At 45.9% G+C, this 15,430-nt stretch overlaps 1 protein-coding gene and 1 pseudogene across 2 annotated transcripts; both read left to right on the top strand.

Annotated features, from left to right (window-relative positions):
- The first annotated feature begins 524 nt into the window (after window positions 1–524).
- Window positions 525–6,899, top strand: LOC309720789 (centrosomal protein of 170 kDa protein B-like; annotated as a pseudogene). Its single transcript has 11 exons — window positions 525–1,329; window positions 1,418–1,617; window positions 2,912–3,049; window positions 3,189–3,278; window positions 3,544–3,624; window positions 3,757–3,813; window positions 4,041–4,178; window positions 4,475–4,646; window positions 4,769–5,281; window positions 5,568–6,196; window positions 6,819–6,899. The product of its transcript is annotated as a centrosomal protein of 170 kDa protein B-like (transcript).
- Window positions 6,561–12,453, top strand: LOC309720128 (inverted formin-2-like). The gene is made up of 4 exons (XM_082556719.1): window positions 6,561–6,638; window positions 11,290–11,451; window positions 11,539–11,800; window positions 12,013–12,453. The coding sequence occupies exons 2-4, from the start codon at window positions 11,323–11,325 to the stop codon at window positions 12,252–12,254; spliced, it is 633 nt and encodes a 210-aa protein (XP_082412845.1). The 5' UTR covers window positions 6,561–6,638; window positions 11,290–11,322; the 3' UTR covers window positions 12,255–12,453.
- Window positions 12,454–15,430: the final 2,977 nt, after the last annotated feature.

The raw sequence follows: 15,430 nt of genomic DNA, 5'->3' as shown, positions 1-15,430 counted from the left end.
ATGCATCCACCCATGATGGATGTTTCTTTTTCAATCACTATGTGCTAAAAGACCTCCCTGCACTGAATCATACTTGTTATCAATCTCTGGCTCTCTTTCACAGCATGTCTTTTGTACTGTCTTCCTTCTCTCACCCTAACCAGTCGCGGCAGATGGCCGCCCTCTCACTGAGCCTGGTTCTGCTGGAGGTTTCTTCCTGTTAAAAGGGAGTTTTTCCCTCCCACTGTCGCTAAAGTGCTTGCTCATAGGAGGTCATATGACTGCTGGGTTATTGTAAGGTCTACCTTACAATATAAAGCGCCTTGAGCTTGTATAAATAAAACTGAATTAGTGTACACCCCCCCAACATACACACACGCACGCACACAGCGCAGGTAAGCAGCTGAGTCACATGTGAGGTAGACTCTTCATCTGCAGCTCACAGACGGTCACACGCAGAGCCATGAACCGGAGACGTGCACGTGCTTATTTACTTTTTTTTTCTTTTTCTTTTTTTTTCTTTTTTTACAATAGATGACGTCATCATCCTCATCCCCGTGTCAGCGTTGCGGTGACGTCACGCAAAACCGGCGCTTCCCGTACTGAAGCGACGGCGCTCCAAATCATGTGACCTCTGCCCGGCGCACGCTGAGCTGATCGATCAGAAGAATCTGTGCTGATTACCGATGAGCGGGTCTTCCGAAAACCCTCACACTGCCGAGCGCGCGACCGGAAACCGACCCGCCTTCACAATAAGAGTAGGCCGAGGGCAGCCGTTCCGTCACGGTCACACCTGCAGTCAGGTGTGCTGTGACGAAGTTACTCGCGTGGTCACACTTTTTACTCGTACATGAGTTATCCTCCATCATCGCTCCTCAGCAGACCAACGCTGAGGGGGCCGTGCTTTTCCGTGCTCAAGTCTTACAGTATGTAAAAGGGACTCTGAGCTGCTCTCCGGTTTAAGTCTTGCTGGATCATGCAGGTCTGACTTGCCACTTACACAGCCATTCGACTCAGTCGTGTGAGGTGTGCACCGCTGGATTGGCTCAGCACACACCATCCCTATCGGTACAATCTGCAGAATCCTGCCTACCACGTGACTTTAGCCAGCAGGTGAACCACTGTTTCATTTTAATCAATGGCTAGTTTTGTGTGAACAAAAACAACATGAAAATTCAGTCTGACTCACCGAAATTACAACATAGTGCCTCTGAGTCTAACTACTGACCACTGCCAAGCCAAATGTATGATAACAGAGCTCCACAGCGCCCTCTGCTGTGGCAGTACCAGGTAATTTGACAGCCAGCCCCGGTGTGCCTGCCTCAGACTCGGTCGGTGCTGCAGTGGACTGTAATATTCTATTTTTTCTAATAAAACCTGTTCGAACCTCACTGGGCATGTTATCAGGTGCGGGCTTTAATTGTGAAGGTCTCGGCAGCTCTTCCGGTGCGGTGGTCGCTGTCGCGGTGCGTGTTGACGCAGCGGGTGCGTCAGGAGGAGATGTTGTAGAGCATCATCGGAGCCGAGCCGCCCCAGTCCGTGTGAGTCCGGATAACGGGACCCGCTCATGCTCTGCCCGCCCCGCAGCACGCCAGCCCCAGATCCAAGAAGCGAAGAGCAGCGGGGAAGAGCCCGGAGGTAAGAGAGGGGGAGGGCAGGGCGTGGAGGAGGAGAGCCTGTCTGTCATCTGTCTGTAACTCCCCCACCCTTCACACACACACACGTCTGTCGGAACCGGACAGGAGGAGCAGCTCTGGGCAGCAGCCGCCGAGAGGCGCTGAGGCCTGGAGAGATGCTGCTGAAGAGCCGCTCCTCTCCTCCAGCATCAGCTCAGTGTCTGTGGTTGTCTGTGTGTATGTGCATCTGAGTGTGTGTTGTCCACACTTGTCCACATCATGAGCAGTTTTCTTCACTGGTTCTATGCCGTGATGAAAAACAGGAAGATCCCCCCTCCCTTCCCCAGACTTTTTACCTATGGAACCCTTTGGAGTGAGCCGTCCAATCACCTCTGACCTCCTGAGAAGGGCAGAGCTTCACAGAGTGAGCTCCAGAGTGGATGTGAAGTCTCAGTGACTGATGGAGGAGCTGATCTACTCCATGTGTGCCCGTGTGTCAGCCTCTGATTGGACAGAGCGTCTGTGGCACTGCTGTCTGTGCTGCAGAGGAGCTTCATCTATCCTTCAGCTGTGTCTGCAAGAGCTCCTGCATACAAAACCCAGTGCTCAAACTCCAAACTCTCACTTCATCTGTTCGTGTGGTTCACACAAAAGTATTGACAGTACTGATGATACTGCAGTATATGTGCAGAAAAACACTAAAACTGAAGTTTTAATGTCAGTGACTCTCACCTGTGCGAGTGTGTGTGTGTGAGATCATGTGGTCATTTGACAGTTGGATATTTCCTGTTAGAAATAGGAAATATCTTTAACCCCTTCCCAGGAAACAGAATCATCTCTGAGCCGTTATTTCAAATTAGAAGTTTTATAAAGCGCTCGTGTTTTATTTTCTGCTGGTCAGTGCTTTAGTTCAACTTTTAACTCTAAAGATGAAATGAACAGTTGATTTGCTCATGCTCTGTGTTTTTAATAAATATCACATATTTGACTGCATGACCCCGTTTCTGTGCCGAACCTCTGTAATCAGAGCACTGTGAATAAAAATGTCTGTAGGAGTTCATTCAGTGCTTAATTGAAAGTTGAAGGTGTTTGAACCTCAGACTCAGGCTGGTGTGGACAACCTGCAGGTCCTTTTGGACCTGACTACACACCTGCAGGTGCCTCAGCTGTCAGGATTCAAACACACACAAATCAGTAAGAGCAGGATCGTCTGAAATTACTCATTTTGTCTGATTAAATATTTAAAATCTGTCACGGTGGCACAACAGGCCCGCACAAACCCACCTGTATCACCTGCCTCTGTCTTCATTTCCCAGGATGCTCTGGGGTTTCTCAGCAGGCCTGTGAAGATGAGTGTGACATCATGGTTCCTGGTAAGCAGTTCGGGGACTCGACACCGCCTCCCCCGAGAGATGATTTTTGTGGGCTGAGAGGACTGCGAGCTGATGCTTCAGGTGAGGCTGACCTGTGCAGGTGTTCGGGTTAGTAGAAATTGCCTCCCTCTAGGTTGGTCTGAAAAAGGAAGTTGTAATGGTGTCTTGTTTGAGTCGCAGTGAAAGTAAGCAAAAAGAGTTGTATGTGTGTGTGTCTCAGTCTCGCAGTGTGGACAAACAGCACGCTGTCATCAACTACAACCCGACCACTGATGAACACCTGGTGAAGGACCTGGGCAGCCTCAATGGGGTGAGCCATACACAACATATCAGTACATTATCATAGGTATCCACCAATCAGCAGCAAACACAGGTGGGGGGTGGTGATGCCTAAAGTCACAGGTTACAGTACAAAGATTTTTTTTTTTTTTTTATTAACTTAAAAAAATTTAATTCCACTTTAATTTAAACAGGCAAGAACTGTAAAATCACAAAAGAGTGAAAACCTTCAGAGTGGACTTCAGCATCATAATCAGAAATTTTCACCTGGACGTTTGTTTGTTTGTTTCCTGCAGACATTTGTAAACGACCTTCGGATTCCTGATCAGACCTACATCACCCTCAAACTGTCCGACATCATCCGCTTCGGATACGATATCCTTCAGACGCACACACGCACTGTTTGTGTGCGTGTCTGTGCGCGCGTGTGTGTGTGTGTGTGTGTGTGTGTGTGTGTGTGTGTGTGTGTGTGTGATAATTTTAATATTTTTCTGAGCTGTTGTTCACATTCTCACGTCTACGTTCTGGAGAAAAGTCAACACAAAGTCCCAGAGGAGGCCCTAAAGGTTGGTGTTTGTGGGTGTGTGTTTTCTATTGTACAAATTACTGCATAGAGGGTGTTATTTAATTTCCTTGTTTAACTGCATTTAGTTTGCATTTCCAAAACTACTCAGAGCGTCATGAATTTCTCATGACTACACACAGCATGTACAGTACCGTGAGCACATGCAGTACCGTGAGTACATGCAATTTGCAGTACCTTGAGTACGTTTGCCTCGTTCTTCTGTTTCAGCATGAGAAGTACAGCAGTCAGCTGCAGATGAGCCTAAAGCCTTCAGAGGGGAAGAAGAGTGACGTGGATGAGCGGGCGAGAGGCGAGAAAGCGCAGAGTACCAAGAGCCTCGCACAGGGTAACAATAATACAGCAACAGTACTGGCAGTAAATATACTGTGTATCAAATGTACTCCTAACAATACTGGGCGTAATACAAGCAATAACACAAAATTTTGACATCACACAGGGTCAAAAATATACTGCACTGTACAAAACATAATGTAACACAAAACCCTGCACCAGAAAGCCTGGTGCAGGGTTAAAAAGTACTGGATCAGGTGTCTGGCCGCTGTGTGTTCCTGTACGCAGATGATGTGTTGCTGTTTGTTCTGATGTATTTTTTACTATAAATCTGCTCGTTCAGGAAAATGTTTTAGTAACAAACCAGAAAGTCGTTTGTTCACGCTCCTCGGGACACTTTGATTGGTCGGCAATTTCACCTATCACACGTTTCTGTGACAGAGGCGCCGGTGTGTCGGCCCACTCCTTTGTATGGCCAGCCTTCCTGGTGGGGAGAGGAGGATTATGGGAGTAAAGTCCAAACCAGCGATGAGCCACATTCAGGTACGCACACCTTAATAAAGTGGAGGAGTGCAGTAAACTGGTGCTGTATAAATAAAGCTAAATTGAGCTGATGGTGCGTTATTGATGATGTTGGTGAGATGTCATCTCTTTGCCTCTGTCAGATGTTCAGAAAGACGCTCCCTCTGCAGATCCAGAATTTTCTGCATCGCTGTCAGACTGTCAGCCAAAGTCCGCCTTCCCTTCGTACCACCGTGAGCCGAGCTACTTTGAGATCCCCACCAAGGACTTCCAGCACCCTAAGTCCTCAGGCGCGGAGCTCCATGAGATCCCCACCAAGGACACTGACACGCCCCCGGCCCCACCCTCACTTCCCACTCCGACTCCGCCTGTCGTTCAGAGCCATGCCTCCTTTACCATTGAGTTTGATGATTGCATGCCTGGGAAGATCAAGATTAAAGACCACATCACCAAGTTCTCCACTCGCCAGAGGAAGCTGCAGGCTACACCCACCAAGACAGCCATCATGGCCACACCTGCAGAGGTGATGTCAGCAGAGAGCAAGGTGGCTGACTGGCTGGTCCACAGTGATGTAAGCATGATGAAGAGACGCCCACCGTCTGAAGACGTTTACAGCACCAAGAGTGACCTCGCCATGAACATCAAGACCCTGAAAGGTCAGAGTTGCACCTGTGTTCCGGACCATACCTGTGTTACCTGTTTGTCATTCACAGGTAATCGGGGATTATGCTTCCTGCTGGTGATAAAACCTGTCCAGCACTTCATTGTTAACAATTTATTGACACACGGTCCCTGAATCTTCTGATATTTCTCTGATTTTACTGACCCCACTAAACTTCTGTCTTTGTTTGAGGCTATCAAAGCTTCAGTCATACACTTGTGACCATTGAGCTTCAAAGTTCAAAAGCTAGTACTCACTGACATCTTTATTCCTGTCTTTAGGTCACCACCATGAGGATGGGACCCAGAGTGACTCAGAGGACCCAGTTCTCAAAGGAAGGGGTAAATCCCACCACTCGGTCCGCACTGAGCACTCTATGCAATCAGAGCTGTCCCAGGCGTCGCAGCAGGTCATCCAATCAGGCCAGTCCATCCATAGTCAGCTACACCAACCACTGCAGTATGCTCCACCCAGACCGGCCTCTGCCTCACCCGTAGCCCCTGAGAGGCCCCTGTCCCAGAGTCCTCCTAAAGCTCTGTCACCCACCGAATTTCCCAAACAGGCGCCCCCCGAGCACCTCACTCAGCAAGCTTTCATCATTGAGTTCTTTGATGACAACCCACGCAAGAAGCGCTCTCAGTCCTTCACCCACAACCCCGCCCATGCTGACTCGTACTCCACACTCAGAGCCAAGTTGGAGCGGCGGAAAGGCGGCGAGAGGCCGGCATCTGTGCACGGCCACATCCCTCCCACACAGCAGGTGACGGTTCCTCTGAAGAGTCAGAGCCATGGCGGCCCTCAGAGGTCAAGCTCTCTGAAGAGAGAAAAGACTGAGGGGGAGGCGGCTTCGTCGGCTTCCTCGTCTCGCTCCTCATCGGGCATCATCATCCGTATGCTGTATGATAATGATGTAACCGTTGTGTTCCTGCCTATAACACATATGTGGCACACACGTACTACACATTTACAGCATCTAGCAAAAACATCCACAATGATGACAATATCTGAACTAAAAACAGAAACATCAGTGTGGCTAAATATACACAGCAAAAACTGGAGTGTTAAAATTTCAGGGTTAAAGATGTTAGAGTTGATTTCCACTCTCAAAGTGTCATTTTAACACATTCTGATTCAAATAGTGTTCAGTGTTGGAGTTATTAAACAGTGTTATTCAAGTCCAAGCAAATGAACTCTGAAGAGAGTTATTTAACTTGGCAGGCCCCTGGGCTTCTGCCCAGGTAAACCCGTGGATCAATAAATAGTTTGCTCTGCCGGGCCGATTTTCCATGTGCTTCTGCTGGTTACACCGTGGTGGATGCCTGCCGTACTCATTGGAGTATTTTACACAAACGGTAAGTTATTCAAACTTATATAAAATTCACGGTATTCTATCGGCGCAGTGAGGTTTTCTTGATGTTTCTTGGTGTTCGGTTGCTGAAAACGAGCTTTAATAGAGGAGGAGATGTGTCGAAAATTCTATTTAGCCTCCAATGCTAATGTTAATGTTGCAGTCTTTTTACTCGTGATGGTAGACACTGCACGTGGAAGCGCCGCGCCACGTTCAGCTTTTTCCCTGTTCACACAGACACGTCTTTCTCCACGCCAGTTCATGAGCGTTTTTGCTTCTCTGTTTATTCAGAGCAATTTTTTCACAATTGATAAGTAAATAACATCCCAAAATAATTGAAGAGAGCTTGTTTTAGTCACTCCTGCTTTTACTTTGACATTGTCAAAGGCTTTTACTTTGGAAGTCAAAATCAGAATGACTTGATATTGATATGGTATCACTGTGGGGCTGTATACTGTTGATCTAAAGTGGAATTATCCTGTTGAAACATGAATTTTTCATTTAAGAGCATTTTGAAATCGTTAAAAGAGTAGGTCGTATATGGACAATTTGAAAAGGCTTTTATTTTGGAAGGCAAAATAAGATGGCCTTGATAGTGACAGGGCACAATTAGGGTACAAGGCTGTGTCATATAGTAGTGATGGCCAAATGAAGCTTTCCGAAGCACTGAAGCTTGTATTGAAAAATGGTTCATTACTCGAAGCTTTTCAACACAGTCCTCTCCGGTGACATCTGGTGGCGAATATTTTGAAGAGCAGCTTGAATCTGCAAAATAAAACAGACTGCTCAATAAAAAATTCACTGGGTGAATGGGTTAAATGCAGAGGAACTATTTCCCTATGGGGACTAACACGCACACTCAATCATCACTGCTCACTCAAGAGTGGAGTTCTCTCTGATATTGGGCCACCGTTCCGTTGCTTTGAACATGTAATTGGTTTTGTTTTCTCGATTGGGGGGCTGAAAAAAATGTAATGCGTATTTGCGTAATACATTTTGATCAATAAACTTTCCCTATTTAAACATGCACTATGGTGTGGCCTTTCTTTGCTCATAACTCCTTTATGTTGGTAAATACAATAAGTGAGCAACATATACAATATACATATGAGACTGCACAGCACATTATGGAGTATGCCCCTGCTGTGGAGTCCTGCCCCCATCTACTTGTCATTTAATCACTGGACAGCTGGACAGGTTCATACAAAATATTAGATTAGGCCAATTGTCCTATACATATTTTTGACCTAGGGGTGGGATTGATTGTGAACTGGAAAGGGAAAATGCTTAGGGGCTGAGTACGGCTGCATCGTTACTGATTTGTAGAATCATTTTGATTCGATACAGGATCCGATTCAATTTGATTGGAATCTTGAAAGTTTTGCCTCAGTCAGAAATATTACAATTCTGGTCATCTATCAGTATATATCCATAATTTCGTATCTATTAAAAGAAAGCTGACACATGTGAGACTTAATTAGAGATGTAAACAGAGAGTTATGAACCTGCAGCTGCAGAAGCCAGCGAAAAAAAAAAGAGGCAAACACAGCGCGGACCCGACGACACACCAAAATCTGACTCTGACGCGTCGGGTCCGCGCTCTGTGTTTACGTTTGTATGCAGAATCCGTAAACCTGCTCCCAGGTACTGTTTTAGCTGTATGGTGTTTGACGACATGTTGTGAGGTTTAACCTGAGATGCTGGCGTTTCAGGCATAATAACGTTAATTTACAAATCGACACAGGATTGTAATGAATCAATATAAATTTATCCAATTTAGCATGGATTGTAATCAGAAAGGCAATAATCAAAACCCACCCCTAATCAAGAACTTGCAAAGTAAAAACATGATCTATGTCAGGTAGCCCTTTTGTAATTTACATTTAAAAAGAGGATTAGTGTTACTGTGCGCTGGCTGAGTCTGTTTCTTTTCTTAGAAATAGTTTCTCCTGCCCTGGAGAAAATCCACTTGCATGGAACAGAAGAGGCTGTGGAGTGCAGGAACTGCACTGCAAGCTGGTAGATATGCAGGTATTCCTGGGTCCTGCAGACTATCACCTAAAAACAATAAACAAAATGATTTTCTAAACTGTAGCAATGTAATGTACGTATAGTGTCAAATACATTGTTGTAGTCTTCATCAGCTTTAATTCACATGGAAGTGTTCCTAAAGTCATATGCTGTAATGAGATTTACATTATGAAAACATGATTTTGGACATTTCAGGTTTTTCACTTCGGCAGATAAAATGAATTGAGCAAAATCAACTCAAAATATTCCCACACGCCAGAACGTCCTCTCTTCCTCGCTGGCTCCATATCTGTCAGTGGAATGATCACCTCTTCGCTCTATGTCACCATCAACACACTCCACGAATCCCGTGGATGATTCACTTCCTTATATCCGTTTGAATCAGGTACCGAAGCAGTTACGTGCGTAATGAAGCTTCGGACGTCACTGGTCACGTGACTTTTGCCAAACGAAGCAAGCCTCGACACAGTGCTTCTGAACCAGTGTGTTGTTTTTTTCGACACACGCTCCGGAGCGTCAGCTTCAAGCGGGCCATCACTATCATATAGATCTAACATTAGAGTTTGAAAAAAAAGAAAAAGGAAAAAAAAAGCCTAAATTATATGTTATTATGTTCTTAACATACCTGTTAATTCACTCGAAGTTGGCTTTTATTTTGAAATCCGGTTTCCACATCCATTCCGTAATACTTTGAATACACAGGGAACGTAAAACAAACTGGAGGCTGGCTTGACTGCAAGTCTCGAATTGGAGGCCGGCTTGACACAAGTGACAGATTCCAGGTAAGTTTGTGTGATGAGCTTCTTCTGTTCCCGGTGAAATACACCTGTACCTGTGGGAGCAGCGGAGCGGCTGAAGCTGCTCCGTCCTCCGGCCGGTGTTGCTGAGCCGAACCCACCACAGCACCGAGTGAACTGAAGCTCAGACACTAAATTCGATTAATTTTGAAGGGAGTCCGGTTTGGCAGGCACAGCTCGACCTGTCAGCGGTTTTTAGCCACAACTGTGTTTAAACTTTTGAACCTTTGAATCGGAGCATGCGGGTCTGCTCTTATCCAATCACTGTATTGATCCATCAGCACTGAGATCAATGCATTTGTTCTTCTGTGAGGGTGTACCACTGACAGATATGCGCATGTGTACAGTGAAAGGTCTGTTTAAGTTGTTAAATGATGACAAACACCTGAGCTTCAGGTTTAAAGGATCATCCCTCAGTTTTTCCCGATACTGGAACAACTAGTGCTGAGTTTGTTTGCTGGTCCTTCTCTGAAGACTGAAACCTGCTGCTGCTGATGAGGAGCATTTGTTTCCGTGGTTAAAGTTCTGCTGCCGGGCGTGAGGAGGAGGCCACAGTTTAACCAAGCGATGAAGCATCTGTCCAAAAAGAGGAAGAGTCTTTATCCTGAGCTCATCTGCTGAGAAGGAATTTCTCCCCCCAGTCAGTCTGTCTTCACTCACACACACACCCACACACACCTTTACAGGTGAATTTCCTGCCTGTGTTTCTGCTGGTTTACACAGTCAGTGCTCACTTTATTAGGACCATGTTGCAGTGAGTCTGAAAGTTTCATGGTTGTGTTTAATATTCTGAAGCTTTACTGACGCAGGAAGGCTGGCTGGATGGGGGGGGGGATTCAAATGCCCCGGGGGAGATTTGAATCCAGGCCTCTGGAAACACCCTTTGACCATGTGACTGACCTACTCCACCTTTCAAGTTTAAAGTTCAGGTTTTCTCACAGCGGCGCGTTAATGTGGCGAGCGTGCTCAGCTGTCAGGACATGCACACGCACTGAATACCAGAAATACCACATAGCTGACATATTTCACCCACCACGCTGTGACGTGCAGTCACTCTTCTTCACTGATGAAGACTCTGCAACACACTGAGTGCAGGATTCACGTAGCCTTCAGTCTGATTCATTCACTTTCCAAATCACAGCCACGATAGCTGTGAGCGCTTCGTGTTTATTTTTCTGTTACTGGAGCCAATCATGTGCTTTATTATCAGTCTGTTAATCAGCTGATCCTTCAGCCTGATTCACTGCATTCTTCTTCTTTTTCTCTGTTTCTTGTTATTCATGCATTCCACAGAGTGCCTTTGTCCTGTCTTCCTTCCCTCTCCCAAACTGGTCTGAGCCTGGCTCTGCTGGAGGTTTCTTCCTGTTAAAATTGAGGTTTTCCTTGCCACTGTCACAAAACTTCTTACTCATATGGTTGTTGAGAGTACAAAGACAGTACAGCATCTCAAGGTGACTGTTGTTGTGATTTGGAGCTTTGATTCGGAGCTGAATAAAACCAAGTTAAAACTGGTCCACATCAGAAGTGTACTCGAGCTGTCAGTCAGGAACATAATTCAAATAATAATTTATGACACAACTAAAGCCAAATGGAGTCCAATCACAGTAAAGGACTCTGACCTCCTGAGCAGATAAAGGCGTCCACTGGAGGAGCTCAGTTTGTGACTCAGAGATGTGTTAATGAATGTGAAACTGTGAGCCCGAGGCAGGCTGACACGGGCGTGATGTCATCGCTTGTGTCAGGTCTGCTTGTCATGGACGTTAAAAAGATGATGATGTCATTGATTGTTTGTGATTGATTACCTGTATCTGTTTTAACCCTCGTCAGCTCAAACATCGGTAAAACCTTTAGCCTGTCATCATGGCAACCAGTACCAAATGGGGGGCGGTAAAGGACCAGTTGACCAGAGGCCCCGCCACAGTCACTGACGGCAAGGTGGAGGCCAATCTGGAGAACGCTGACCCCGAGCTCTGCATCCGACTGCTGCAGGTAGGAAAGAAGCAGAACCTCAGGAGTCCTGCAGGGGAAGGAGAGGGCGTCTCACAGCTCTGACCGATGGTCACTCTGCCCCTCCAGGTTCCCACAGTGGTGAACTACTCGGGTCTGCAGCGGCGGCTGGAGGTGAGTAATCAGTCATGGATGGTGCAGTTCCTTGAACTACAGGGTTTGGACCTCCTGCTGGAGGCGCTGGAGGCTCTGTCGGGCCGCGGCTGCGCCCACATCGCCGATGCTCTGCTGCAGCTCACCTGCGTCAGCTGTGTCCGGACCATCATGAACTCGTCCGCAGGGCTGCATTTCATCCTGGACAACGAGGGCTACATCAGGATGCTGGCTCAAGGTGGGTGGAGGACCAGAAAGTTAGAATGAAGCAGATCTGCCTTAAAACCACCTTAAAATCATATTTACACGCTACCCTGAGCAACAGGTAGACTCAGGTGGCTGTTCCAGCCTAAGCTAAGCAGGTAGCCGGTGTACCTGTGAGGTGAAGATGACGACTCAGAGTCATTACTTATGAAAGCGGTAACTCCACCTCCTCCTATATGCCCTCAGCTCTCGACACGTCCAATGTCATGGTGAAGATGCAGCTGTTCCAGCTGCTGGCTGCTCTTGCCGTCTTCGACCCTCGGGGACACCACCTCGTCTTCGATGCACTCGACAACTACAAGGTATGCTCATGTCCTCGTCCACTTCCTCCTCTCTCCTTATTTCCTTCCTGTCCTTCCTTTTTTCCTTTTTTCCCTTCCTTCTCGGTCTCCTCTGAGGTGATTTGTGATTTCATGAGATCAGTTTAAGTAATCTGAACTCTGCCTCACGATGGCAGTCAGGACAGTTGGCGCTCAGTCATATAAACAGTTAAATGTTGCTGTAGGTCCAGGTCACTTTCAGAGGCTCTCTTGGCTGATTTCATTTGTTTAGAGGGGCATGTTTACCTGCTTGATGGACGAACCAACAGATGTCGCATGAGCTGGATGGGGAGACATGAGCAGGCCATTTGGGTCGGTTTGAAAAGCTTTATCGGCAGGACGTTAGCAAAAGGAAGTGCGAGTCAGTTTCACTTAGTTTCAAGGCTAACATGACAAGCAGAACAGCTCAAACTGAAAGCCACTGGCTGACTACCTAAGTCAGCAGAGAGCTCACAAAGCTCCACCACAGCTCCTCGCTGCCAGGTGAGAGCAACGACGACGTGGTCTGTGTACCATCAGGGCGTAACTGCAGATACACCATAACAAACAGCTGAACCTCAGACGCTGCAGATCTTATCGTCCCCGCCCAGCCTGTTCTCACAGGCTCTGAACTTACAGCATGGAATCATGGGATACCACACGTGTGCACACACACACTCGTTTTATTATCTTAGTGAGGACATCTCATTGACAGCTTCTCCCTCGAAGAGCTCTTCAGCACCATCAAGGCATTCAGAGACCTCTTCCTTCGAACCCTCAAGGTCAGCGCCAATCGCAGTGCGGCTCAGTCTGCAGGACTCATACCCTGCCGCACGTTTGCATGTGTCATTTAAACTATGTCTCAGCCAGCCAATCGGCTCTGACTTGAACCGTGACAAAGTGTGGTAGCTGCCACACATTAGTCCTGTTTCCCTGTAAATGTTAAGCTCCGCCCTCTCTGGGGGGCCGGTTAGCCTGCTGAAGTTTGAACTGTGTGTTCCTTTTATTCTTCGATCAGGAGAACGAAGGTCACAGGGAGCAGGAGAAGAGGAGGAAGAGGTTGGAGGAAGGGAGGAAACTGAGAGAAGAAGCCCCCACCAGAAAGATCAGCAAGTCAGACACCATTATTTCACCTTAAATCCTCCCTCCTTAAATGGAGAGACAGGTGTCCCTCACCTGTCTCTCCAGGTGTGGCAGGTGAAGGACAGGTCAAGTGCAAGTGGAGAACAGGTGAGACATGTGAAGGGCCGGTGACGGACAGGTCGAGAATCAATAGCTGACATCAGCAACATTTTTCTGCAACAGTTTATCAGCAGCTGAATATTTAAAGGAAATGATGTGACAGCATCAGGACGAGAAGAAAGTTTGTAAAGATTAAATGCTGCTGTACCTGTGAGGCTGTCAGGTGATGCAGTGACAGCTTTCACCTGTTGTTTGTGACACGTGCGCTAAGCTCACAGGGGAACGTGTGTCTGTGCTGCAGTTAGGACAGACATGGCCAATTGGGACGAAGGATGCACCGTCGACAACCTGCTGGCCGAGATCAGGAAGGGCTGCAGGCTGAGGAAGACAAGCCCACGGGCAGAGCCGGACGGTGGGGTCGAAGGTGAGAGCCCGGCAGGACTTCTGCAGACTTTCTTGTCGCTACTGCTCGTTTGACAAAGCCTGTACACATTGACAGTGAGCTGTGGAGTCCCTTTGATAAGGAACTAGAGGAGGCAATAGTCAAAGTTAATGTTAAAATAAAGGGGAAGCAAATTGTGCAGATTCAAAAAAGTCAGTGTGAATAATTTGAATAAAATGTACAGTTCCTTTGTTCAAAAATGTGACCGATTGTATTTTATAAATGTCACGGTTTGCCGGGGCAAGCCGTGTGGAATTATTTAGGACAAGGACGCGGCAGCTCTGGTGCAGGTGAGTATTTATTAACGAAGGAAATACAAACAACAAAGGCACTGGGAACATGAAACTGGAACCTAAACTGGGTAAAACTAACAAAACAAACCAGAAACGAAGATGCAGGGAGGTCCGGGGAAATACACATGAAGAGATGCAGGGAGACCGAGGGGAAACAACACAGACGAACCAGCAACTACTATGACAGAAGACGCAACTTAAATACACTCAGAGAACACAGGGAGATTACACACAGGTGAGGAACACAGCTGGGAGTGATTAACGTGACGAGACTAGGGAGTCAAACTGAAAACACTCACATAAGACGCAGACCTTCACAATAAAACAGGAACTTACACATGAAAGGACACAAACTAAGAAACGCAGACTAGATACAGGGCACACGGGCAGAACAGAGTAAACACCAAACAGAGGAAGAACAGAACCAAAATCGCAATAAGAGAAAACACAAAACGCTGGGTTAAAAGGACCCAGAATCATGACAATAAATTAAAAAGAATGACTTTTTTTGTTATCAGTATTTATAATTTTTAATGACATTTTGTTAAGTTCTGTACCATAGTTAACAGTTATAGTATTTTCCAATGTTAAGCATTTATATTTTAAAAATTCTAATAATCTTATATTTGCGTTTGTTTTTAATTTTTTTAGAACACTGGAAGGCTAGAAATGTTTTTCTTTTGAAAAGAAGAATAACAGAACAGATCAAGGCTTAATGTTTTATTTTGTAGCTAATAAAGGGGGCAGGTCTATCAACAATATTTTATTTGTACCTTTTGAAAAAGCCAACAAATTCCTTTTATTATTAATTTTAACACTCCTGCTCTTTTAATTTTTAATTCAAATGATTGTGGAAGGGCAAAAAACAGTGCAGGATACTGAAAAATGTTTAAATAGTTAGGAATATTTAGAATAATTAGCAAAATGCAGACTTTGTATCGTACCTGTGCATTAAAAAGTAGACATGTAGTAGACTGTTTCTTCTAACTTTTTGCCTGTTTTCTTTCTTTTTTATTTTCATATGTTGTCTTTTCATTGTGTGATGGGATTTCCGGCTCTTTTTAGAAAACCGGCTCTTTCGGTTCGGCTCACTAAAAAGAGCCGGCTCTTTCGGCTCCGAAACAGCTTTAACGGTTGTTTTGTTGCTTTAATTGATTTATTATTAACAATAATATAAAATTATGCACAAAAGGAATTACTAACGTAAAAACAAGTGGTTTTATTTATATATGTTTATATATAAATATATGCGGTGGCCCCTAGAGACAAAACACGTACAAACTCCAAAACACATTTCTAGCATGAACTGAACTTCCAAAGCAGAGCTACTAGATCACTTAAATTACACAATTGAAAGCATGTGTGTATTGTTTGTGTATTTATACACA

Source organism: Aulonocara stuartgranti, assembly GCF_965226115.1.
Source record: "Aulonocara stuartgranti genome assembly, chromosome: 13".
In the NCBI taxonomy this organism is placed as follows: domain Eukaryota; kingdom Metazoa; phylum Chordata; class Actinopteri; order Cichliformes; family Cichlidae; genus Aulonocara; species Aulonocara stuartgranti.
This window is presented reverse-complemented; position numbering and strand designations above follow the sequence as displayed.

Excerpts from the sequence above, each read along its gene's own strand:
- LOC309720128 (XM_082556719.1), top strand. The coding sequence starts at position 11,323 with ATGGCAACCAGTACCAAATGGGGGGCGGTAAAGGACCAGTTGACCAGA. Across the intron at positions 11,452-11,538 it reads TCTGCATCCGACTGCTGCAG|GTTCCCACAGTGGTGAACTA; the intron begins GTAGGAAAGAAG and ends CTGCCCCTCCAG. Across the intron at positions 11,801-12,012 it reads CATCAGGATGCTGGCTCAAG|CTCTCGACACGTCCAATGTC; the intron begins GTGGGTGGAGGA and ends ATATGCCCTCAG.